The sequence below is a fragment of the Rhincodon typus genome, chromosome 11 (genome assembly GCF_021869965.1).
Source record: "Rhincodon typus isolate 14 chromosome 11, sRhiTyp1.1, whole genome shotgun sequence".
NCBI lineage: Eukaryota > Metazoa > Chordata > Chondrichthyes > Orectolobiformes > Rhincodontidae > Rhincodon > Rhincodon typus.
In genome coordinates this window covers 72,841,444-72,865,495 of record NC_063342.1, presented here as the reverse complement: position 1 = coordinate 72,865,495, position 24,052 = coordinate 72,841,444, and the positions used below count along the sequence as shown (strand labels likewise).

The 24,052-nt window shown below is 40.8% G+C and overlaps 1 protein-coding gene across 11 annotated transcripts in view; it reads left to right on the top strand.

Annotated features, from left to right (window-relative positions):
• The window catches only part of tmco3 (transmembrane and coiled-coil domains 3), a 63,078-nt gene that overhangs the window by 36,046 nt on the left and 2,980 nt on the right, over window positions 1-24,052 (top strand). For 3 of the 11 annotated variants that reach the window (XM_048602618.1, XM_020515874.2, XM_020515873.2), the window contains 4 exons: window positions 3,600-3,750; window positions 6,525-6,604; window positions 11,753-11,902; window positions 12,028-12,713. In XM_048602618.1, the coding sequence (XP_048458575.1) occupies window positions 3,600-3,750; window positions 6,525-6,604; window positions 11,753-11,902; window positions 12,028-12,141 (495 nt within the window). In that variant the 3' untranslated portion in view covers window positions 12,142-12,713. Of the gene's footprint in view, window positions 1-3,599; window positions 3,751-6,524; window positions 11,903-12,027; window positions 12,714-15,975; window positions 16,116-20,772; window positions 21,058-21,216; window positions 22,887-24,052 lie in introns of those variants that run through there. The other 8 variants (XR_007263169.1, XR_007263170.1, XR_007263168.1 and 5 more) reach the window with 8 other exon arrangements.

Genomic DNA, 24,052 nt, shown 5'->3' with positions numbered 1-24,052 from the left:
GCATAATATGGCCTAGTGAAGATGTAAGACAGCGAAACCAGAAGGTGGTCTGTCAATCAGCAGCTTAGGTTCTCTCAAGCTGCAGTCGATCCAGCTGAGAATAGTGGAATATTAGGTGACTAACAGGAGGAGGAGTTTTCATAAATATCCCATCCTTAAGAATGTTGGATCCCAGCAGGATTGCAAGAGAAGGCTGGTCTACTTTCAACAAAAGTAGGCCCAAGCCAGGAGTGTAATGGATCCTCAATATCATCTAACGCACAGCAGTTCACTTGATCAGTAGTCCCTATCATTGGACTTAATGAGCACTGCTGGCACAGAGCGGCTGACAAATTAATTGCTGTCTTGTGGCTTCTAGCACCAAGAGTCACCATTAACTCTGAGTTTCCCTCCATGTCACATAAACATCTATCTGTGTTCCATCATTGTTGGATCAGAATCCTGCATTTCTTCACGCATATTTTCCTGAGCACCATTACGTTAAGGACTGCAGTTGTTGAAGGTGAGAATTCACCACCACTTCAAGGGTATAATGGGATGGAAAATTAATACCACCACTATTACTCCAGGAGTGGAGATATAAATGGGCTGCTTCCTTGAGCAAATGGATAACATGCTAGTAATATGACAGTCACTTAGAAAAAAGAGTATTTTCTATAAACTCTTTGTAGTTGATGGTACATTTACTGTAACGTCAATATATTGACAATCTGACAATCTTCAGGGGGTGGAGGTGGGAGGAGGAATATGTTTGCGTTTAAAGCATCCCTTCATTCTGAACTATCAACTTTGCTTCTTCTGGATTCAGAAATCTGACAGTGGATTGGCCTGAGACAAAAAACAAATCCTATTCTGGAGGTGGGTGTGTCTGAGGGTCTGTGTGAGCCCTGATTAGGTGGGCATGTCTGAGGGTCTGTGGGAGTGTCTGAAGGAAGAGAGAGCCTGGATGAGGTGGGAGTGTATGATTGCTGTTTCCTGTAATTGATTAAAATATTGTTGACAAATTAATGCCAAAATGTAAAACCTGACCACGTGAATGAGAACTTGTGTAAAATGTCTGTTTCTTTCCCCTTTCTTCCACAAACACGGATTTTAAAACCTTTACCAAGTTGGAGAAAACCTTGCCAAGTTGTGTGCATATTTTAAATTCCCTCCTGAGGGCAAATATCCTCTCAGTATCCACCCCATCAAGCTCCTTTCAGGATTCTATGTTTCAATAAGATCACCTTTCTTTCTTTCTTTCTAATACCAATGAGTATAGGTGCAACCATTCCTTCCAAGATAAAATTCCCTTATCCCAGGAATCAATCCAGTGAACCTTTACTGAACTGCTTTCAATGCAAGTATACTGTAACCTCATTTGTCTGAATGTTTGGGCTCAAGACTTTTCTGGATTTCAGACTTTCCTAAATTATAGAATAGCAATGGAATACCTAACAATAAAGTGAGAGCAAGATTTAACTATACCCTTCTGATGTAAAGCAGTATCTATCCAAATACTGAATCTTCTGTGTTTCTAAAGTGATGCACTGTACTAAAATACCAACTTGTGTACTCTCAACTTCTGCTATGATAGGATGGGGACTGGAGACACAATCACACAAGATATCCTTCACAACTACTCAGTTCCCAGAGTTTATAGATGAAGTGGCAGTTAAATGTTTATAACTCTCAGGTTCTGCTGGGAAAATTTACCAATGATTGTCTGAGGGACTGTCTGAACACTTGTCACAGTTTTGCCTGTTCCACCTCTCATCATCCGTACCTTAATTTATTGGAAACTTAATTCTTCCAAGCAAGTGGAGATGATTTTTGCCATGTTTGCTCATTGTGACATAAAGAAAGTTACTAGTAAACTTTCTGGGAGTGTTCTACAATTCATAATCTTCCCAGCTGAGCCATACAAATAAAATAAAAATTGCCATACGCTATGTAGAAAATTCTAGTTTTAGTTTGAGAGTGAAATCTGGGAGAGTAGGTAGGTCGTTGCTTACCATTCAAATCTGACTATAGCATAGGAAAATGCAGTCACTGGTGAAGCATTTGTTGCGGTGCTGCTAGTTGTGCTGGAAGCTTTCTGGACAACTAGTGTTTCTGGATTTCAGGAATTCTTGATTTTTGTTTCATGGGGTATTGGTGTTTCTGGCTAGGCCAGCTGTTGTTGCCCATTCCTAATTATCTTTGAAGCAAGTTGCGTTCTGAAACCACTGTAGTCAATGTGGTGTATGTTCTGTTAGGAAGGAATTCCAGGTTTTGACCCAGCGGCAATGAAGGAGCAGTGGTACTGTATCAAGTGAGGGTAGAATATGACTTGGAGACGAATTTGCAGATAGTGCTATTTGTAGGAGATGGTATTCCCATGTATCTGCGGCCCTTCTCCTAAGTGATGGAGGCCACGTGGAAGGCTATCGAAGGATCCTTGGTGAGTTTCTGCACACAGCTTGTATACAGTACATGCTGTTGCCACTGGGCATTGGTGGTTGAGGGAGTGAACATTTAAGGTGATGGATAGATGACCAATTAAGTGGACTGTTTTGTCCTGAATGGTATTGAATTGCTTGAATGGTTATTGGAGTGGCACACGTCCAAGCAGGTTGTAGCCAAAAGAACACGCAGGGTATATCCTTGAATTAGGAGATCAAAAATGTACATGCTACTCTAGGTGTGATCTCATTAGTGCCCTGTATGTCATAAAGAGATTTCTGTATCTTTGTTCTCCATCCTTCTTACAAGAACAGCTAATATTTGATGTACCTTCCTAATTACTTACTGTACCTGTATGCTTCTTGTGTTTCACGTACAAGGACATCCAGCATTGCACGCCTGCTCCTCTTTTAGACTACAGAAATAAATCCCAAGTTTCTCATCATCTGGACTTGGGAATAATTCTCAATTCCTTCATTGTTGCTTATTCAAATTCTTGGAAATCCCTCATTACTAGCATTGAGTGTTCCTACATCACACGAACAGCAGTGGTTCAGAAGGTGGCTCAGTTGGAGTTGGAAAATAAAAGCTGGCATCCCATGGACAAAGGGAAAATAGTGGTCTTGAGGAGACATCATTTGAGAGAGGATGGTGACTGAGTTTTTTTTTGAATAATTAATGCTTTTTAATTTTTGTTGAATTTTAGGTATAATACATACAGGTGAGAAATTATTAAATCTAGATAATGCCTATTTATATGTTAAACTGCGTACACTTTTCAGATTAATGTGTGTCAACAAATTATAAACTTTTCCTTAGTTAATAGCATGCATATACCAGAAACTGATCAGTACTAGAGAGTAACTGTTAATGTCCTTCATGTGTCAGAGTTGTATTTGGTGTTGCATGTTAATAGCCATTCTATCAAGAACTAAGTTAAATGTTTGGCTGAGATTCATTAGAGAAAGTGGTGTCACCTTTAACAGCATAACATGAATAATTATTTAGCATCAACACAAATACTGGGGAATAAATACCTTGAGTGGGAGTTGTTTGCTTGCTTTACATCAATGCAACAATTCCAATTTTACTTTAATTCATCATTCAATGTGCATTTAGTTGATCTGTTGGCAGGGTTCACAGTTTGTTAATTTTGTTTCTTTGTGTTTCCACAGGTAACTGAGATGTTAGATGTCTCCATGGAGCTGGGTTGTTTCTTGGCTGGGGCTTTGATTTCATCACAAGGCCATGCTGCTATGGAGGAAGTTATGTTGTGCATGGAGCCCATACGGGATTTTCTGGCTATCATCTTCTTCACTTCAATTGGTAATTAAAAGTTCTGAGCTGCTGGGGAATTGATTCTTCTACTAATTAGGTTTATACATTATATCTCGGAGATGAAATATATGGGAATTTAATCTAATTTTCCAGTCCTTAGAAAAGTGGATCTAATAAAGACAGCATTTTAGAAATTTATCAGCCAGAGTAACTTCATTGATACAATTATTAATTCCCATTAAGTAAGCTGAACATTGGGACTCACATATCAGGTAAAACTATAAATTAACATGACTACAACATGAGCTGGGTTTACCTTTGCTTACTAAGGTTTCATAAGATTGAATATTTGCTTCGATGGTCGGTGTTTACAGCAAAATAATGTTTTCCCCCCCTCCCCCGAAATCAGTTCACATTTTTTGCTCTTGTAATGTCTGTAATTTTTGTCCATCCCTTGTTGTGTTGAGAAGATGACGTGGGACCGTACCTTGAATGGCTCCATCCCTTATGCCAATAGCATTGCTTAATCGTGTTAGGTCGAGAGTTTCAAGGTAGTAACAGTGAAAGAATGATGATGTACTTTCACGTGAGCATAGCGAGCCCAATGGCACAAACACCAGTTATGTAAAGTGTTTTTGTCATGATTGATTTTGAGTATTTGAGTACTGTTGTGGCTGTATTGAATCCACCCAAGTATTGAGTATGGCATTACCTTCCTATGGACCATGCAAATGTTAGAGCGACTGCAGTGTATCCAAACTTTATCTTGTTCCAATATCACTGGTCACTGATTAAGTGTTTCTGGTGTTGACTCCACCATTAGAAGATTTAAGGAAGGCAACTAGGCTTTCTCTTGTTGGAGATGGTCCTTAACTAGCTCTTAAGAAGTGCAAGTATTAGCTTCCCCCAATCATCATAAAATAGATGCTGTAATAGAATCATAGAGTTTTTCAGCACAGAAACAGACCGTTTGGTCCAATTCGTCCATGCCAACCAGAGATCCTAAATTAATCTGTCCTATTTCCCAGCATTTGGCCTATATTCCTTCAAACCCTTCCTATTATTGTACCCATCTAGATGCCTTTTAAATGTTGTAATTGTACCAGCCTCCATCACTTCCTCTGGCAGTTCTTTCCATATAAACACCACCCTCTGTGTGGAAAAAGTTGCCCCTTGGGTCCCTTTAAAATCTTTCTCCTCTCACCTTAAATCTATGGCCCCTAGTTTTGGACTCCCCTATCTTGGGAGAAAGACCTTGGCTATTTACCCTATCCATGCCCCTCATGATTTTATAAACCTCTACAAGGTTACCCCTCAGCCTCCGATGTTCCAGGGAAAATTGCCCCCGCTCATCCAGCCTTTCCCTAAAGCTCAAATCCTCCAATCCTGGCAAAGTACTTGTAAATCTTTTCTGAATCCTCTCAAGCTTACCTGCATCTTTCCTATAACAGGGAAGCCAGAGTTGAATGCGGTATTCCAAAAGTGGTCTAACCAATGTCCTATACACTGTAACGTGACCTCCCAACTCCTATACACAATGCACTGACCAATAAAGGCAAGCATACCAAATGCCTCCTTCACTACCCTATCTATCTGCAACTCCATTTTCAAGGAACTATGAACCCGCACCTCAAGGTCTCTTTGTTCAGCAACATTCCCCAAGAACCATTAAACGCTGATCTGCCTTACCAATGCAACACCTCACATATAAATTAAACTCCACTCATCGGCCCATCTGTTCAACGTCCCGTTGTAGTCTGAAGTGACCTTTGCTGTCCACTACACCACCAATTTTCACATCATAAACTTGTATTAGCTTTCTCAGAATTGGGAGTGTTCCCCAGCGAACAGTTCTGATTTGTGACAGAGGAAAGGTTATTGTTGAAACAGCTGAAAATAGTATGGTGGAAGGTTCATCCCTGTTGAATCTCTCCAGCAAAGTCTGGCCTGGTGTCAGATCTCCATTTTCCAAATAACCAATTTGACTAGTTAAAAAGGTTATCCCTTGGCCTTCACTGACTTTAGATTTTTTTGGACTTCTTTGTACATGTTGCCTTGGTGTCAAGGCAGCTGCATCCACAAATCCAGCATCATTTAGCCCTCCGTCCATGTCTAAATCAAAACTCTGGTGGGTCAGAAACGGAGTAATTCTTGTGAATCCTAAACTGAATGTTGAGGAGGTGCCATTTGATAGGACCACTAATCATTCTTTCCATCAGTATACAGCTAATGGCAAGAGGCTCATATGTCAATAATTGGCCAGGTTAGATACATTTTTAAAATTGCCCAACCATTTAAACTCAAGTCAAGTTTATGCAATCCACTCCCATAATTTCATTTTGTAAGACTGAGATTGTTGTGGTGAAAAACTGCACTTTTCCCATCCAAGTCCAGTGTAACTCTCCTGGAGTTCACTGTCCAAAACTGAGCACAGTACTCCAGATGGGATCAAAGATTTGCTTACTAAAGCATAACTTCCTTGCTTTTGTGCTCCAACTGTTTAAGTACAGTAAAGCATTGGCTTTTCTTGTATTTTTGAAACTTTTTTCCCTTGTGAACCAGCTTTTAGTAATTTCTGGATAATGATTTATAATTTAAATTAGAATACCCAGCTCAGGTCATGGAGTGAGGAGTGAGATAGTTAACAATCCATGAGTGGTAAGGTGGGTTGCTCACTAAGAACATAGAAGTTGTTAGCTCATATCTATAAGATTAGAGGCAAATGATCCTCAATGATAACAGGAGCCTAATGTGAGCTAACTTTACTACCTGCTGTGTTTTAAGGAATGGTAATTACAATATTGTTCCTTTGCCCTTTACAGGTCTTCATGTTTTCCCAACATTTGTGCTTTATGAACTGACAGTCCTAATGTGCCTTACATTGGCGGTTGTGGTGTCCAAGGTAATGAGTTTCTCGTCAGTCTTGGGGAACGAAAGCGCTAGAGTTCTGAAATGTTGACTGATTTAACTGATTTCTGTTTCTCAGGAGTGGGAATGACCCACTGAGTATATCCAGCTTCTCATTTTGGATCTCTAGTACCCAAGGTATTTTTCTCTCTTTTTTCAAGTTTATTTTTGGGAGTAGATGTCTGAGCATACTGAGGAGAAATAAGGATGAAAATTGCAGAGGCACAGCCATTAATTTTGCAATCTTCCTTAAATATAGGGTTGGTACCAGAGGACTGGAGAATTACACATGTTTATACCCTTGTTCAAAAATTGTGTGTGATCCCAGCAAATGTAGCCCAGTCAGTTTGAGCCTTGGTGGTGGGGAAACTTCTGGGAACAGTGCTTCAGGAAACAATTAATGGACAGTTTCTCGGGCAAATGGAGGTTAATCTTTTTTTTAAAGAAAGCATGGATTTGTTGGACAAAGCTGTTCGGGCCTCTACTCTTTGGAATTTAGAATGAGTGGTCATGTTATTGAAACATAAAATTCAGAGGGAACTCAACAGAGTAGATAGTGAAAGGATGTTTTCCCCCTCATGCAGATCTGGGGGGATTCAGTTTAAAAATGAGCATTCCCATTTAAGATCGAGATGTGGAAGAATTTCCTCTGAGTTGTTGACCTTTGTAATTCTGTCCGACAGCAGCAGAGGCTGGGTCATTGGATATATTCAAGTCTGAGATAGTCCTTTGATCTATAATGGAGTCAAAGGTTATAAGAGAAAACAGAACAATTGAATGTAAGTCACAGTCACAATGGCCATAATCTTTATTGAATGACAGCAGGCTTGAGAGATTAATCGGCCTACTCCAGTTTCTTATGTTTAGTTCACTTGAGATCTGTGATGAGTTAACAGTGTGCAGATGAGGATAATGCTGTTGATGTGGTGTACGTAGGCTTCCAAAAGACATTAATAAAGTACCATATAACATATTTGAGTAAAGTTAAAGCTCATGGAATAATTACAAAAATAAATGTAAAAGAAATTGATTGAATAACAGGAAGCAGAGGAGTGGTCAATGTTCTTTTTCAGACTAGATGAAGGTTTATGGGGCAGATCCACAGATGGTGTTAGGTCTCCTGATTTAGTCGTGACCCATTTTAGAAAGTGCACTAATACTTGAGCTCCACAACTGCTGGGCCGTCACAAAATTTACAAAATCAAGTTACTCAAAGTTCCTGTATGACAGACTCATGTTAGCAGAAAACATTGACAGGGTTTTGGTATTTCCCAGGCACTACTATTTGCTAAAATAAATCATTCTAACCATAAGCAAGCACAAATATGAATTATCAACCTATAACACTACTAACAGAAGCTCTAGTCCCTCTTCACCCTCTATACATACACACGAGTGTTATGGACGGAAGGAAAAGTACTGGGGAAACGCAGTTTGTTAGCATCAGTCCACAGAATTCGATGAGATCCTTTTACTTCTTCCAAGACTTAAATTCTCCAATCATCTTTTATCCAGATTCTTTCAGTTCTTTGCTAAAGACACGTTGTGGTTCACACATTAATTGTCCAGACTTTCAGTCGCTGGTTCGAAGCAACAGCTTGTAGCAAACGGTGGAGAGAGTAGCTAGCTAACTTCCAGATCTTGGTTACTTCACTGCAGAGAGGGAGATACCTTCTCTATTGAAGTCTGGAAGCTGAATGTAAAGCTTGTGTACAGAGTACAGGCTCAAACTGTGCAAATAAAACAAAATCTGGAAGAATGGCAAATTGTGAAGAAGATAGTGAACTTTGAAAGGACATAGGCTGACAGTTTAACTTTAAGGCAGATAAGTGTGAATTGATTAATTATAGTGGGAAGAACATGAAGCGACTATTAAAATAAAGGGTACAATTCTAAAGGGATTACAGGAACAGAGGGACTGGGTGTAAATATGCACATTATTGCAGGCAGTAGTAGTAGGATTGAGAGCATGGTTAAAAAATCATATGGAGACCTGGGCTTTATAAACAGGAGCATTGAATACAAAAACAAGGTGGTTATAGTCTAGTTGTGGTTAACCTGTATGAAACACTGCTTTGATTTCAGCTGTAGCAAAGGAGCCATTTTGGGCAGCACACGTTGAGGAGGATGTGAAAGTATAAGAGACTGCAGAAAAATATTGCTGAGAATGATTCCAGGGATAAGGGCCTTATGCCAATAGATTGGAATAATTGTGAACTTTTGGAGAAGAGACGGTTGAGAGGAGATTTGATAGAAGTTCTTAAGTCCTGGACAGAGTAGATAGGGAGAAAGTTTTCTAATTGGTAGAAGGATTGGGAAACAGAAGACACAGAACTAAGGTAATTGGCAAAAGAGGTAATTGGCAACAGAGGCAATTGCAACATGAGGAGAAAACACCTTCATGCTGCAGCTATTCAAGTGATCTGGAATGCCCTGGATCACTGTGTGGTGGAGGAAGGCACTTGGATCATTACCTGAAGAAAAATTTTCAAGGTTTTGGAGGGAAAAGTAGGGGAATGGGGTTAGGTGAGTTGCGCTTGTAGAGAGGCAATGTGGGTACCAAGGTCTAAATAGCTGCTTGTGTGTAACTGTTCTGTGAAATAAACACAGGAAGTACTGTGAATATTCAGCAAGTCAGACAGCAACTGTAGAGAGAGAAAAAGTTGCATTTATCCAAATGGTTATGATGGCTTCTCATTAACCTGAAACAACAATTGTTTCTCTCCACAGATACTGCCTGGGTTTTTGCAGCAGTTTGTGTTTATTTCAGAATTTCAGTGTTTGCAGTATTTTGTTTTTCAGCCTTATGATCTGAAACTTGATCTTTTATGTGCAAGTGTGGCAATATTTCTGTTTTCTCACATTTTTGAATGGAGCTCACTTCATGTGGGCCCAGACCGCTAACAATCCAGCCTGGATTTGAGCATCAGTCAACCAATGAAGCTAGATGCCACAGTCTTGAGCCCAATTCATCTGCAGTGCCCTGCACAAAGTGTAGACACAAATAGTTGAACGCACTTGTATTTTTACCATTTTTTTATGAAGGTAATTGTATGTAGGAGTCATCTCCTATCAGGATTGCGGGCTGCACATCTAGAAGTTAAATCTATTAGAGAAGAGTACAGGATGGGGTTTGGGGAGAGCATTGAAAGATTCGAGGCTAGAACCTGGGAAGAGGGTTTCAGCAATTGATGAGCTGAAGCAGGTAAAACACCAGCATTATCTTGCAGCCTAACTGCCTGATCAGTGCAGAACATAATACTGCACAAGAGACCATTCAGCCCATCAAGTATATACGCCTCTGAAGGACAATCCAGTTGGTCCTGCTCCTTGCCATATCCCCGCACTGTTCTCATTGTTGGAAACAATGGCTGTATCTGAACTCTGCGGATTTTGAACACCTCTATCGAATTGCCCTTGGCCCCCTCTGTTCCTATGGAGACAATCTGAGTTTCTGTAGTCCAGCCACCTAACTGCTGTCCCATGACCCTTGTACTATTCTAACAAATCTCCTGTACTCTTCCCTAGAATTTGACTTCCATCCTTAAGTGGTGATGCTCCCACTCAGCCACAATACACCAGCTAAGGCTGAACTAACCTTTGATAAACATTCAGTGCGACTTGCTGGCTGTTTGAACTTTGTGCTTCTATCTTTAAAGGTTAGGATTTTTCTGCTTCATGGCCTGTTTTGCCACCTTCAAAGATTTGTGCATGTGCAACCCATGTTTCTCTGGCCTTTCACCATCTTTAAACATTTATGACTTATCTTCATTTGTTACCAAACCAACTGCCAGGTAGGCATTGTTGGCAGATATTAAAATCCTCCTGTGAAAGCAGGATCAAAGTTTGAGTTAAGAATGTGTATTTAGGAACCACCAGGAACTGGAATATGACAACTGCTTATTAAAAAGGGTTTACCAAAGTTTTTAAGAGAACATGTGATTTCTTGGAATAGTTTAAAAGTAAAGTGAGCTGTGATTTGCCTGCTTATTATTGAAAAGTCAAGAAACTGGAAATACAAACAAAGTGTTTGAGAGATGAGCTTTAAATTACTGGACAAATTTGGTTTGGAAATGAGAATAGATAGCCCCTTGAAGACTTTCTGAGCTATTTAAAAATGGTAGGAAATGGTATGTGCTGAAGGTTGCCGAGCAATACTGTTCTGGTTTAAAACAATGAATCGTGGATGCTGGAGATTTGAAATAAAAATAGAATCTGCTGGAGAAACTTGCCAGGTCTGACAGGATCTGTCCCCACAGAAGTTGCCAGACCTGCTGAGTTTTCCAGGAGACCTTATTTAGAAGGATAAAGATTATAGTGTGCAGTAAGCAACTCTCTCTCACTCCTGAAAAATTAAGAAGAAGCCTGGAAACAGAACAAGCTGCACAGATTTCTCTGTCCAGGCGGTAGTACTTCTGGGAACCTATTCAAAGAAAGTGCTCGATATCATTATGTATATCTCAAACTCCTAAAAGCTGATCCTTTATTTTATTCAAAGGCCTAAGACTGACTGATGTTCCCCGAATTGAAATCTGGTCTGAAGATTTTCCATTTACAATGGTCAGCATTTTGACCTCCTCGCAGGAATTTTGGAGAACCCTGAGGAATCGTCCCATTTTTAACCTTTCAGTATATTTCCATTTTATGTTTTTTAAAAAAAAACTCTGCAGAATTGTGTTGTTTTGTTGTGTGAATGTGTTTGCTTGCAATTAAGGAGATAGTTTAGTTTCAGAACATACTTTGTTGTTAATCAGTTTTGCCACCGTTTAAAGAATAAGTTTCCTTCATAATTTAGGTTATTGAAGGAACTTGGTGAGGAAAGCCTCTTTTTTATTTGGGTAACGGTAATAAAGGTCAACAACTTGGCCATTTTAGAAATTGAATCAAGTCCTGTACACTAATGATACAGCACATGGAATAATGTTATGCTTTAATCAGGATATGATTTCAAGCTAGTAATTTGACTGCCAATCCATACACTCCACTTATCCAAGTTACTAAAAAAAGTGTTTTATCCCCTGCACCTATGGAAATTGTAGGGATACAAATTCTGGAAATCTCTGTGCCATGCAATGAATTTCCTGAATGTACACAATTATCAAGAAATGAGAACAATAAAATTAACAACTTTTTCCTCTTGTAGTTTATCCTGGCAGTACTTGTCCTCTCCCTGATCCTACCAAGGAACAGCAAATACATAAGATGGGTTGTTTCTGCTGGGTTAGCGCAAGTCAGTGAGTTTTCCTTTGTTCTGAGTAGTCGGGCTCGTAAGTCGGGAATTGTCTCCAGAGAGGTGAGGAGCTTTGTAATTGCTCAGCATCAGTTAACATTGGAACTTGATGTGTTCCACAATGCATTTCTGCTGTGTTGTACCACAGTATCTAAAATAATTCTGGTTCTTTCCCTGTAACTCTGCAGGTCTACCTCCTCATCCTAAGTGTAACTACCTTAAGCCTTCTACTTGCCCCAGCGTTGTGGAGAGCAGCAATTCTGAAATGTGTTCCTAAGCCGGAAAAGCGGTTGAGCACGTAACAGAAGATGAACCAAGGTGGTTTGCCAGCCACTTGTTTGTTAGGATTTCACACCACGTTGGCCTCTGAAATCTAACACCTCACCTTTTCAATAAGCCATACTGACATATGTACACAACTTGGTTTTCTCTACTAAATAGACTGGTTCTGTTATATTTTACATTATCTCCTGATGCCTTTGCCTTTGACTGAAAACTGGATTTGGAAAGGGATTCATTATTTCTGTTCGAATTTATTACAATAGCAATTCGTATCCATATTCTGGCGTTCAGATGGAGAAACTTGTTTACTGGAGTAAAATGAACATGAAATGCATTGACTGTCTTCAAGATAAGAACTCTCCTGGTAAGCAATGAAGGGATGAAATAAGATGTAGTTTTGATAAGATTGTGATGATTTGAATGTCGGTGGGTGATGTTTCCACTGGGAGATGGCAGTGCTCTGTGCGTCAGGTTAGCTATATATTTCAGACTGGAAAATGGGTTGAGAATAGATAGCTCACTTAGAGATAGTAAGAACTGCCGATGCTGGAATCCGAGATAACACAGTGTGGAGCTGGAGGAACACAGCAGGCCAGGCAGCATCAGAGAAGCAGGAAAGCTGACATTTTGGGTTGGGACCCTTCTGAAGAGGGGTCCCGACCCGAAAAATCAGCTTTCCTGCTCCTCTGATCGTGCCCGGCCCGCTGTGCTCCTCCAGCTCCAGACTGTGTTATCCCTGAGAATAAATAGCTCCTTGAAGACTTTCTGAGCTATTTAAAAAAAAATCTCTGACTGGCTTTCACACTGGCAAGCTGTGCAGCCACTTTTTGAACCATGACATGACCCAGCACATTTTAGTATAAATTTTGTTTTGAAAGCTGCTGGGTTTTTGGTGTTATTCTGTCATAAAGGGATAAATATTACAGCAAATATCACTGACCTGCACTGGATCATTGTCAAACAACTTCTGGATTTTGAAATTCCCATTCTTGTTTTAAGTATTTCCACGGCTTCTCCCCTCCCTATCTCCATAATCTCTTCCAACTCTAAAATGCGCATATACCTCCACTCATCCAATTCTGACCTCTTGCATATCCCTGATTTTTAATAGCTCCACCATTGTGGCAGTGTCTTCAGCTGTCTGGGCCTTTGGCAAAATACCATGGCTCAGATAGGAGCAGGGAAAATCTTGGAGCCTGGTACCTTGGTGAAGTAGGTCGGTGCAGGAAATTGCATGTGCCCTGTGATACTGCCAGTTGTATGTCTGAAAGGCTTATCTGATAAGTTACCTTTATAGGTATATACTCTTTCCAAAATCCTATCCTTTATCAACAGGAACAGGTTCCGGTGTTAGGCTTGTTTGGCACCAGCATCACGCCACGTAACTAATAGATCGTATTGCTGGAAGCTGTTGGGATGCCTCCATTTTAAGGTAGTCCATTGTGTTGTTGTCACTTTCAAGTTGAAAGTGAGGTGTGCGATTTAGGCTGCTCTCTCTGATATTTCCAAAGGAGGCCTTATGTGATTGAAGTGTTCCGAATTCCTTGGCAGATGAGTCATGGTGCTGCTTCAAGCTGCATCTGTTCTCCGCCCAGAAATTATAATAGGATATTGACCAAGGCTTGAAATGAGCAGTTACAAATATAGGAACATCAGTTGGCCATTAAATCCCTCAACTCTGTTCAGCCATCCCTGTGCTTGCTTACCTTGAGACAACACTTCAATTTTAAAACTCTTATTTTGTTTTCAAATCTGCCTTTGGCTTCACCCTATCTTATCCCTAATCTTCTTCCAGCCCTGTGGGAATTGTGTGCTTCCCCCTATTGTGGTCTCTTGCAAAAATTTTCATCTATGTTTACCTGTCTCTTTTTGGCTGTGTCTTCAGTTGTCAGGCTTTAATCTTTGAAATTCCCCTGTAAATCCGTCTGTCTAAACTTCTCCCTGCATTTAAGTCATTCCTTAAAATCTATCTCATTGACTGAGCTTGTAATTCCTTGCCATAGTATCTCCTTACATGGTCCAGTATCAATTCTGTCTGATCAACGCCCTATGAAACCAGTTGGAATGGTTTACTGTGTTAGAAGTACAGTGCAAATTCAAGCTATAAATTAGATTGTGACTGACTAATAGCTTAACTCCAGTAGTATAAACTGGAGACAGGGAAATGGACAACTTTCAAACCCATCTGCTCTATTTATTGTGTGCATTTAACTTAGTGTCTTCAACTAATTTGTTCTCTCTTCCTTCATCTGTCATTTACAAGTATGATGAAAAGCTGTCAGACCAGGACCAATCACAGCTTGCCAATTTAAGTACCATAGTCCTTGCTCTCTGTTCCCTATCTCCTAAAACCGTTCCTAACCAAAGGGATACTTTCCTGCGAGGGCAATGCATGAAAGAATCCATTTTGTAAAGTGGTTTAACCTTGCCTGCCCTGATGTGTCTCTTAAACTTTGTGGCATTATTGTCATGTTTGGTGGGGGAAAAGGCTTTTGGTTAACTGGCATGGAGATGCCAGCTCTTACTTAGTCACCCCCGTTCACCATACCGTGGCACCTACCTCAGACTGTCTTCTCTCTCTGATCATCCCTATCCACTATACCTAGGCATTTAGCTTCACTGTCTTTTCTACTTGGTCAAGGGCATTCATCTTGCCCACCTCACCTACCTTGGACTGCTGTCTCTACCTGGTTATCTCTTTGCTGATACCTGGGAGTCTGCCTTTCTCTTTCAGACAAAATTTAATTGCTCCCTATTGGAACCAGCAATTTCTATCTTTTTTGTAAGAATGTAGACGTGCAGCATCCTATTGATAACCATTCAGACACGTATGATTCTTAGTCTTGAGCCTGGCAGACCAGGATTTGTTGCTCTGGTGATTTTAGTGTTTTATAGAGGATGTCTTTTTTTGTGGGCAGGATAAAGCGTGGTTGAATGGTGAAATGGGTCAACATTAGAACACTCAATCACAGTTGTTTGTTTTTTAGTAAATACAATGTTGCTGTAGCATTGCTAATGGCATTCTCAGACTCTGAAGATGACACATTTCTCACTATTTAAAATACAGCTCGCAACATTAACACTGAAAGAACACCCAACCTTTGCATCTGTTTGTTTCTTAATCAAGACTGTGCTACCATTTGTTATTGTCAGGATCTTGAGTTTGTGTTTACCTTACGGTTGAAAGCTACTGTTTGCCTTGCTTTTTTTTTTGTCATGTCATGAAACTACTTCTCCACCTCCTTCAGGTCAACTGTCACCAGTATCCCAGGTTTCTTTTTGGACAGGGGGAAGGATGGAAAAGCTGTTAGCTGAAGCAATCAGTACTTGTCAGACTTTAGCATCTTGGAATAAGCTCTTTCCTGATTTCAGCTGAATTGCTGAACTATTCAGTTCATTCAACTGGCTTTGATATTAGAGAACAGCTTATTTCTAGTAGTGCCCCAGTTTAAACTCTGTTCTTCAGTATCGCAGTTCTACTCCCATCAGATTGCAGTGTTCCCATTACACGTACTCTTAAAATCAAAAATGGATCTTGTTTTAGCTGGGATGGACTGCCTGTGAGTGAGGTTTAGGCAAATTTAGTCATCTGTTTTTATCGAGAATTGGATCATAATCTGAAGAAGGAAGATTTGCAGGGTTGTTGGGGAAAGGACAGGAGTACAAATACCAGTACAGAGTCAGCGGGTTGAATGGTCACCTCTGCTGTAACCTTCTGTAATTTATTTTGGTTCCGAATTAGGAAACACAGATGTTATGCCATTTCCCAGTGATAACCACCAGTTCTTAATACTGCACTGAAGTTGAAGTTGTTTGCTTAGTACCTCTTTGGTTCTTCTGATTGGTTGCTAAAGCTTTGGCTGAAATCCTGGATACACCATCTATTGAAGTCATGGTGGCCACTTGGTAGAACCCCGAGGAACCTCTGAGCGGTGAATGTTTGCATTTTCATTGTGAAGGTAAATAAAGTAATATAACTTCCTGTCTCGAGCAACTTTCAGCATTGTGGAGCTTTTGTGACCATAGAAACATGATAAAGTTTATAACATCAGTTTTACACTCCACCAGAAGACATTTGTACACAGTCACTTTTTCCTGATGATAGCAGTTCATAGAATAATGTGAAGGCTTCCCCCATTCAATTTGTGTCAGCCAATGAATAATCACATTGCAGTCTATATACTTTTTTTGTGATGGAGCTGTTTTCTTGAAAAGAAATAGAACCACTCCTTCCACCCATGCCAGATTGACTGCAACATGAGATGGGATCCTGCCTAAATTGCTGGAATCCTGTACTCTTCTCCTGAATCACACTTCATGATCCTACATGTTTTTCCAGTTGCTCTTCAGACCAAATACCACTGCCTAAAGCTGGGGTAAGCTGGATCCCCTTCTCAACCTCTATACAGATTGCCAAAGATTGGTGTGCTGTCCACCTCCGGTAAACCCTGCTCACCTCCAGAAATAAAACTGGCATCTCAGTTCGTAATGCTCCCCCAGCCTCGGCACCTAGTTAGGCACAGGGGTACAGTCAGAGAGAAAATGCCCATTCAGCTCTGCCCTGTATATAGTCTCTCCTGAAATTTCTGGACTTACCTTTTGTGGAGAGCGAATGTGTGCAGTGTGGAGGGGATTGAGCCAGAGTGGCAGTGAGAGAGGTCCCCCAGCGCCTGCAGTGGCAGCGAGAGCAGGCAGCTCAGTCTCGCAGCATCTGCGATAACATTGAGCCCATTGCGGAGGAGGTAGAGCCCTTGTGGGGATTGCACGGCCAGCATGGCTAAGCACTTAAGGAGGACTCTGATGTTGAACTTGTAACTTTTTTCTTTATTTTTCCCTACTTTATACCTAAGGTTTTGTACCTAAGGTGGCGCTGGGAATGGTGACTTTGTACGCTTTTCAATGTACTCATGTATCCCTGCCCTTGAGTACTCTTGATAATAAAATCTAATTCTAATTCTAACCATATGGAAATCTGTTGGAGAGTCATACAGCATGGAAACAGACGCTTCAGTCCAACTCATTCATTTCAACCAGGTTTCCTAAACTGAACCATTCTCATTTGCCTGCGTTTGACCCAAATCCCTCTAAACCTTTCCTAATCATGTACTCATCCAAATGACTTTTAAATGTTGTAGTTGTACCGGCTCTACCAACTCCTTCGGCAGCTCGTTCCATATATGCACCACCCTCTGCATGAAGATGTTGCCCCTCAGGTCCCTTTTAAATCTTCCCCTCTCAGCTTAAACCTATGCCCTGTATTTGTTGTCCATTTCTAGTTGCCCACAGGGCAGTTAAGAGTCAACCACATTGCTGTGTGTCTGGAGTCACATGTAGGCCAGACCAGGTAAGGATAGCAGATTCCTACCCTAAAGGGGCATTAGTGAACCAGATGCTTTTCTTACAAAAAACGGCAATGGATTCATGGTCGTCATTGGACTCTTAATTCTAGATTTTGTTCTAAATTTAAATTCCACCATCTGCTGCGGCAGGATTTGAACCCAGGTACCCAGAACACTACCTGGGTCTCTGGATTAACAGTCCAGTGATAATACTGCTAGGCCATCACCTCCCCTCCCAGAGGGGCATGGGTATCTTGAAGCTGTTTTCCTTTCAGGCATTAAGGAACACCAGCTGCAGCAACTATTTTCTGTTCCTTCTGACTTTCTGCTGTGTGATGCTGAACTTCATTTGCCTATCATTTCAACTCACCACCTTGTTCCCTGGCCAATATCTCTGTCTCAGGTTTGCTGCAATGCTCCAGCGAAGCTCAGTGCAGGCTGGAAGAATAGCATCTCATTTACTGTTTGGGAACCCTACAGCCATCAGGATGCAACATCAAGTTCAATAATTTTAGAGCCTGAGCACCTTGTCTCATGTCCTTACCCCAACTTCACACACCAGGCCTAGTCATGTGGGCTGCTACCACAAAAAGTCATTGTCAGTTACCAATAGTCCCCGTTAGCAGCTATTCATTCTCCCAAGCTGACTTTTATCCATCTTTTGTCCACCTAACTGTTTTTCTCTCCCTAGGCTCCATCTCCACCCATTGTTTACTCCTCCCTGAATCCATCGTCAGCATATATACCAACCTTTTCCTGGCTACAGTCAGTTCTGAAGAAGGGTCACTGGATCCAAAAAATTAACCCTGCTTTCTATCTACAGATACTGCCAGACCTGCTGAGTTTTCCATGCAATTTCTGCTTTTTTTTCTGATTTCCAGCATCCACAGTTCTTTGGGTTTTTTTGTCCCTAATTTAATATTTCACTTCTTGTATTTCCCTTGTAAAACTTGAGAGCATTCTATTTGTCTTCCTAACCACATGCTGTATGTACATACTACATACTTGTGATTCATTTGGCAGGACACTCGGAAACCATTACACCACAGAGGTTGGAATTGCTCTGCATTTAAATAATATACTTGCTTTTCTATTCTTCTTGTCAAAGCAGACAAGTTCACACTTTCCCACATAACGCACCATCTGCTTCACTTTTACTGCTCGTTTAACTTATCCATATCCCTTTGTAGCGGGAGTAGGCACTTCAGAACCTTCCAGCCCACTCCGCCATTTAACATGATTATGGCTGATCTTATCCTGGTTTCAACTCCACTTTCCTGCCTGGTTTCCCATGGCCATTTATTCCACTTTTCATCAGAAACATATCTATTTCTTTCTTGAACCTGTTGATTGATTCTGTCTCCACTGCAGTCTGGGGCAGTGAGTTCCACAGATTCACACCCCTCTGAGGGAAGTCGTTTCTCCTCATCAGTTTTGAACCTACCTCCTTTCGCTCCATATCTGTGGCCTCTTGTTCGAGACTGTCCCACAAGGGAACATTTGTTCCAACGTCTACCTTACCAATCCCATTTAGCATTTTACATGCCTCATTCAGATCCCCATCATTCATCTGAACCCTAGCAGGTACTAGCTCACGACATTCAACCACTGCTTCTACAACAGCCCTTTCATCCCTGGAATCAACCTGGTGAACCTCCAGTGCCACTACATCCTTCCTCAAGTAAGGAGGCCAAAACTGGACACACAATTCCAGGTGTGGTCTCACCAATGCCTTACAACACTTCTTTACTTTTATAATCCAGTCCTTTTGCAATAAATCCTGGTATTCCATTTGCCCTTCTTATGATGTCATAGACTCATAGAAACCCATAGAGCATGGGAGCAGGCTATTCGGCCCATTGAGTCAACATCAACCCTCTGAAGAGTATCCCACCCAGACTCACCCTCTACCCTAACCCCATGACCAATCCACCTAAGTAGCACATCTTTGGACTGTGGGAGGAAACCCACACAAACATGAGGAGAGAACATGCAAACTCCATACAGACAGTTGCTCAAGGGTGGAATCACACCTGGGATTGTGGGCAACAGTGCTAAGCACTGAGCCACCATGCCATTCTGTGTATGCCCTACTTTAGCAATGTTATACCACTGTCCCTGCTTGCAGATCATTTATGTAGATTGGAAATAATTGAGGTCTGAAAACTGAAGCCTGCGGCACCCAGCTAGTTATAGTTTGCCATCCAGAGAAAGAACTACTTATCCTGACCCTCTGCTTTCTGTCTGTCAGCCAGTCCTCCATCCAAGACAGTAATCTATCCTGAACTCTTTAGGATGCAGTCTTCTGGATCAGTCTTTTGGATCAATCTTTTATGCAGCACCTTGTGAGATGCTTTCTGGAAGTCTAGATATACCCTGTCCACTGGATCCCCATTGTCCATCTTGCTGGTTATATCCTCTAAGAACTCCAGCAAGTTTGTCAAGCACGACTTGCTCTTCATGAAACTATGCTGAAACTGGTGAATTGAGTTTTACTTTTCCAAGTGCTATAGTATGTAGTAACTTTATTTTACCTTTGACGTGGCACCTTGACAAATGCCTTAAAATCCAAGTACATTACATCGACAGGCTCCCCCAATCCACATTACATGTCACTACCAAAAAGAATTGTAGTGAATCACTCAAAGACAACATCATTTCCATAAAACAATTTTGATTCAGCCTGATTGCCTTTAGACTTTCCAAGTGCTCTGCTATAAACTCCTTAAGGATAGATTTCTATGTGAGGTATTGTTAACTGGCCTTCTCAAGCAGCTACAACAAATAGCAATCCTTTTAAAGCCCAAATTTGCATCATAATTAGGGTACAGAGTACATCACCCAACATTGATCACTGCGAGTCTGCACTCAGCACATCACCCAGCTCCAAGATCTCCTCATAGCTTCTTCACCCATGTGTTCGGGTTACTTAGATTTAGGAAGTGACAAGGATACCAGAGTTGATAGATGGAATCAGATTCAACAGAATTATTTTAAAGGACACTGGATAAGGAGTTCTACTGAAAAATGTACAAGGCCATCAAGAAAAGGCAGTGGAATGGTTTGAGTTGACTAGGTCTTACAATGATCCAGCTCAGACAAAATGAGCAGAATATTTTCCTTTGCTGCACCTGAAGATGAATGTGATTCTGATCTGTCTCAGAATCATTCACTCATAGTGATTAAATTCAGTTCACCCCAGATGGGATTTGAACCCATAATCGCTCGACCTAGGGGGCTAATGCCTCATCCATCAAACCACTGGGATTGCTCAGGTTACTGACTTGCTGTTTATAACTTGTCTCTTTGCAGCTGTGTAATCATTGCCGCATTTCATATCCTTTTGTGGACCAGCGCTTTTATTAGCAAACGCATTAGCCTGAATCTTGTGCTGAGCCATGAAACCACATTACTCGCCAACGACCTTGAAGAAAGCCTCACTGGGAGATCCAGTGATCGCTGTGTCTCTTTTTCTCACGTTGTAATTGACTGCCATTTCATTGATGGGGATTCCAGAAATGGACCTGTTGTGATGTCATCAAGCTGACCAAGCAGCCAATCAGATAGCAAAGAAATGTTGCTGACTAAAGTGAACAGGTAAGACAGAGGAATTTCACTGCAGCTAAGTGTGTGTTAATCCATTTGGACCAAAAACAAGATCACGTTGAGTATTTTTTAAGTGGTGAAAAGTTAAGAATTGTGAAGGTTCAAAGACTTTTCTGCTTTACTGTGTAAAGTTCTGTCCATGCACCTTAGAATGAATGAACCCAGATCTTCCAGTGGAGAACGTTGTGGCACCGGTGTAAACTGGAACTGTGCGTCAAATCCATATGGAAATCCCAAAGCAGCTGACTCTGGAAGTTGCCCGGAAAGTTAACTTCTGAAGGACAATTATTCAGCATCTGGGCCTCTCCAAAAATGTCCCCAACTTTGAGTTAGAGTTAAAGATTTCAAGCTCTGTTATTTTTAAGCTAAAATCAATCTTGATTATTCTAAACCAAAAGCAAATGCCTTTCAATCAAAAACAGAAATTGCTTGAGAAACTCCACAGATCTGGCAGCATCTGTGGAAAGAAAGTAGAGTTAACATTGGAAACCAGTACTGAGTTTCTCCAGAAATCTGTTTCGTTTCAGATTTCCAGCATCTGCAGTGTTTTGTTTAACTCAAATGCCTTTCAATGTGTACTCCCCAATCAATCATTTATAACCAACCTCCATTAACACTCCAGGGTGCTTTAATCATCAGTTCTCTGACAAATACTGTAATAGGTCATGGTTTCAGAAGGGCTCTGACCATTTTTAAACCTTTCACAAGAAGAACTAACAACCACCTTGCTACCAGTTTGAAAGCCATCCTCTAAAAATGACGTTTTTCATACACCTTTTATTTCAAATATGACACTGGAAAGGAAATGACCGTGGGTATCGGGATGCTGAATAGGAGCTGCCAAGATCACACAATGGTAAGAAAAATTCCCTGTGATAAATACAGGAAGTGTTTTAAGGTAAAATTAACTTCAGCCCAGATGAGACTTGAACCCACAATTCTGATTCTCTCACATTTCTCTCTCTATTTCTCCCTCTCATCTTCTTTACAGTGGTACTTTTGAACAAAGCCAAATCAAGCCTAGGACATACTTTTGTCTTTTTTTAATCAATAAGGTTAGTGCCTTATCCATTAGGCCACTGGAGCCATACTGATTCCTTTAGTCACATTATATTAATAGCAAAGATCCTAGCAATGGTTCAACTTATCTCTCAGCAATTGACATTGTTAATCATTGGGTAAAATGTTGATGGGATGTGAAATGTAACAGCTTTTACAGAGGTTTCTATTTTTGATCCAGCTCAATATTTCAGTCATTTACAGCACGGAAACTGGGCTTGATCGGTGTGTTTCATAAGGAGGACAAAGAACAGGTATTTACAGAATAAAGATTAATCTCATCCCAGGTGGGACGGATTCTCATAAACATAAACCTCTTGAAGGCAATACCCTATTCAGTCGGCTACAGAAACACATCACCCCTCATGCATTTGATATTTGCTGTGGATTCAGTTTAAATTCCACTTGTCCCTATGATCACTCACTTTATTTTCAGCAGCTTATCATCGATTTCAGACACTACAGCAATGACTAGTAGTAGTTGTGGGTAGATCTAATTTCCAGAAGCCATTTTTCTCAATGATATGCTTTACCCTCTTGTGAATATTACAGCTGACCACTAGGGTAAAGATCTCCTTAAGCAGCTGTTCTTTGACTTTGAAAAGCGCCACCACATTGATTAGGGATCTACTACTGGATATGTTCTCTCCCATTGTAGTTATGTGGGGGTCACCCTCATGAGTGAACATTAAAATGCTTTATTAAACATAATTATTTATAAGACATGGTGAGAGGGGACATTCTGCTGGAACCTCATTGACCCAGGCTCTGATTCTATGTCATTTGAAATCAGTGTGACAAAGCATTTTTGCACTTGCTCAGTAGCTATTTTTAAAGATATAATTAACCCTTAAGTTTCCATTCCTGCCCCCCCCACCCCCCCCAAAGTTCTTTCACAGCACCTCATTTAACCATGAATATTTAGCGTTTTACTCTGGCTTGCTACCCACCCCAGACCTCCAACATGTCTCAAACTGCAAGAAACTACAGTTTCGAAAACACAGCCCACTCCATCACGCAAACCAGCCTTCCATCGATTAATTCCATCTATACTTCTTGCTGCCTAGGGAAAGCAACCCACATAATCCCACCCCAGTTATACTCTCTTCAACCCTCTTCCATCGGGCAGAAGATATAAAAGTTTGAATACACGTATGAAAAGATTCAAGAAGAGCTTCTTCTGTGCTATTATCAGACTTTCGAATGGACCCCTCAAATGTTCATGTTGAGCTATCTCTCTGCACCTTCTCTGTGGCTGTAACACTATATTCTGCACTTTGTTCTGCTACCCTGATGCACTTTGTATGGTACTATCTGTATAGCACACAAAACAATACTTTTCACTGCATCTCCGTACGTGACAACAATAAATCAAACTCAATCTCCAACAGCATACTCAGATCCCTTGGAGGATGTGTAGGATGTAGGGGCTCCCTTGCTGTCATCAGGTAAGATGACGGCAAGTTCGGAGTGGAATGCTACTTTCTCTGCAGACCCAAACATTTATGCAACTCCACCAGAAAGTAGAATTGTATACCAATCAGTGAGGAAATAAACTTCACAACCAGAATCTATGAGCTCTTCCTATGTGCCACTGTAGTTTGAAGGCCTGATTGTAAATTGGGTTACTTCCTTATGCATTTTTAAGCCTTTAGTGTTGTACTTTTATTTACAGGAATGAATTTATTTATTTAACTGTCGTTGCAGTTGCTTCATTTTCTTAGTTAAACTATTGTGAAATAAGTAGACAATTTTAACTTTTTAAAAAAATCTTTAATAAATGGGTGGTTCCCCTCAAATAGGACGATAAGCAATTCTAGGACAGTGCCACCCAAATCCTAGAATACAAGATAAAAACCGAAAGAACTGCGGATGCTGTAAATCAGGAACAAAAACAAAGTTGCCGGAAAAGCTCAGCAGGTCTGGC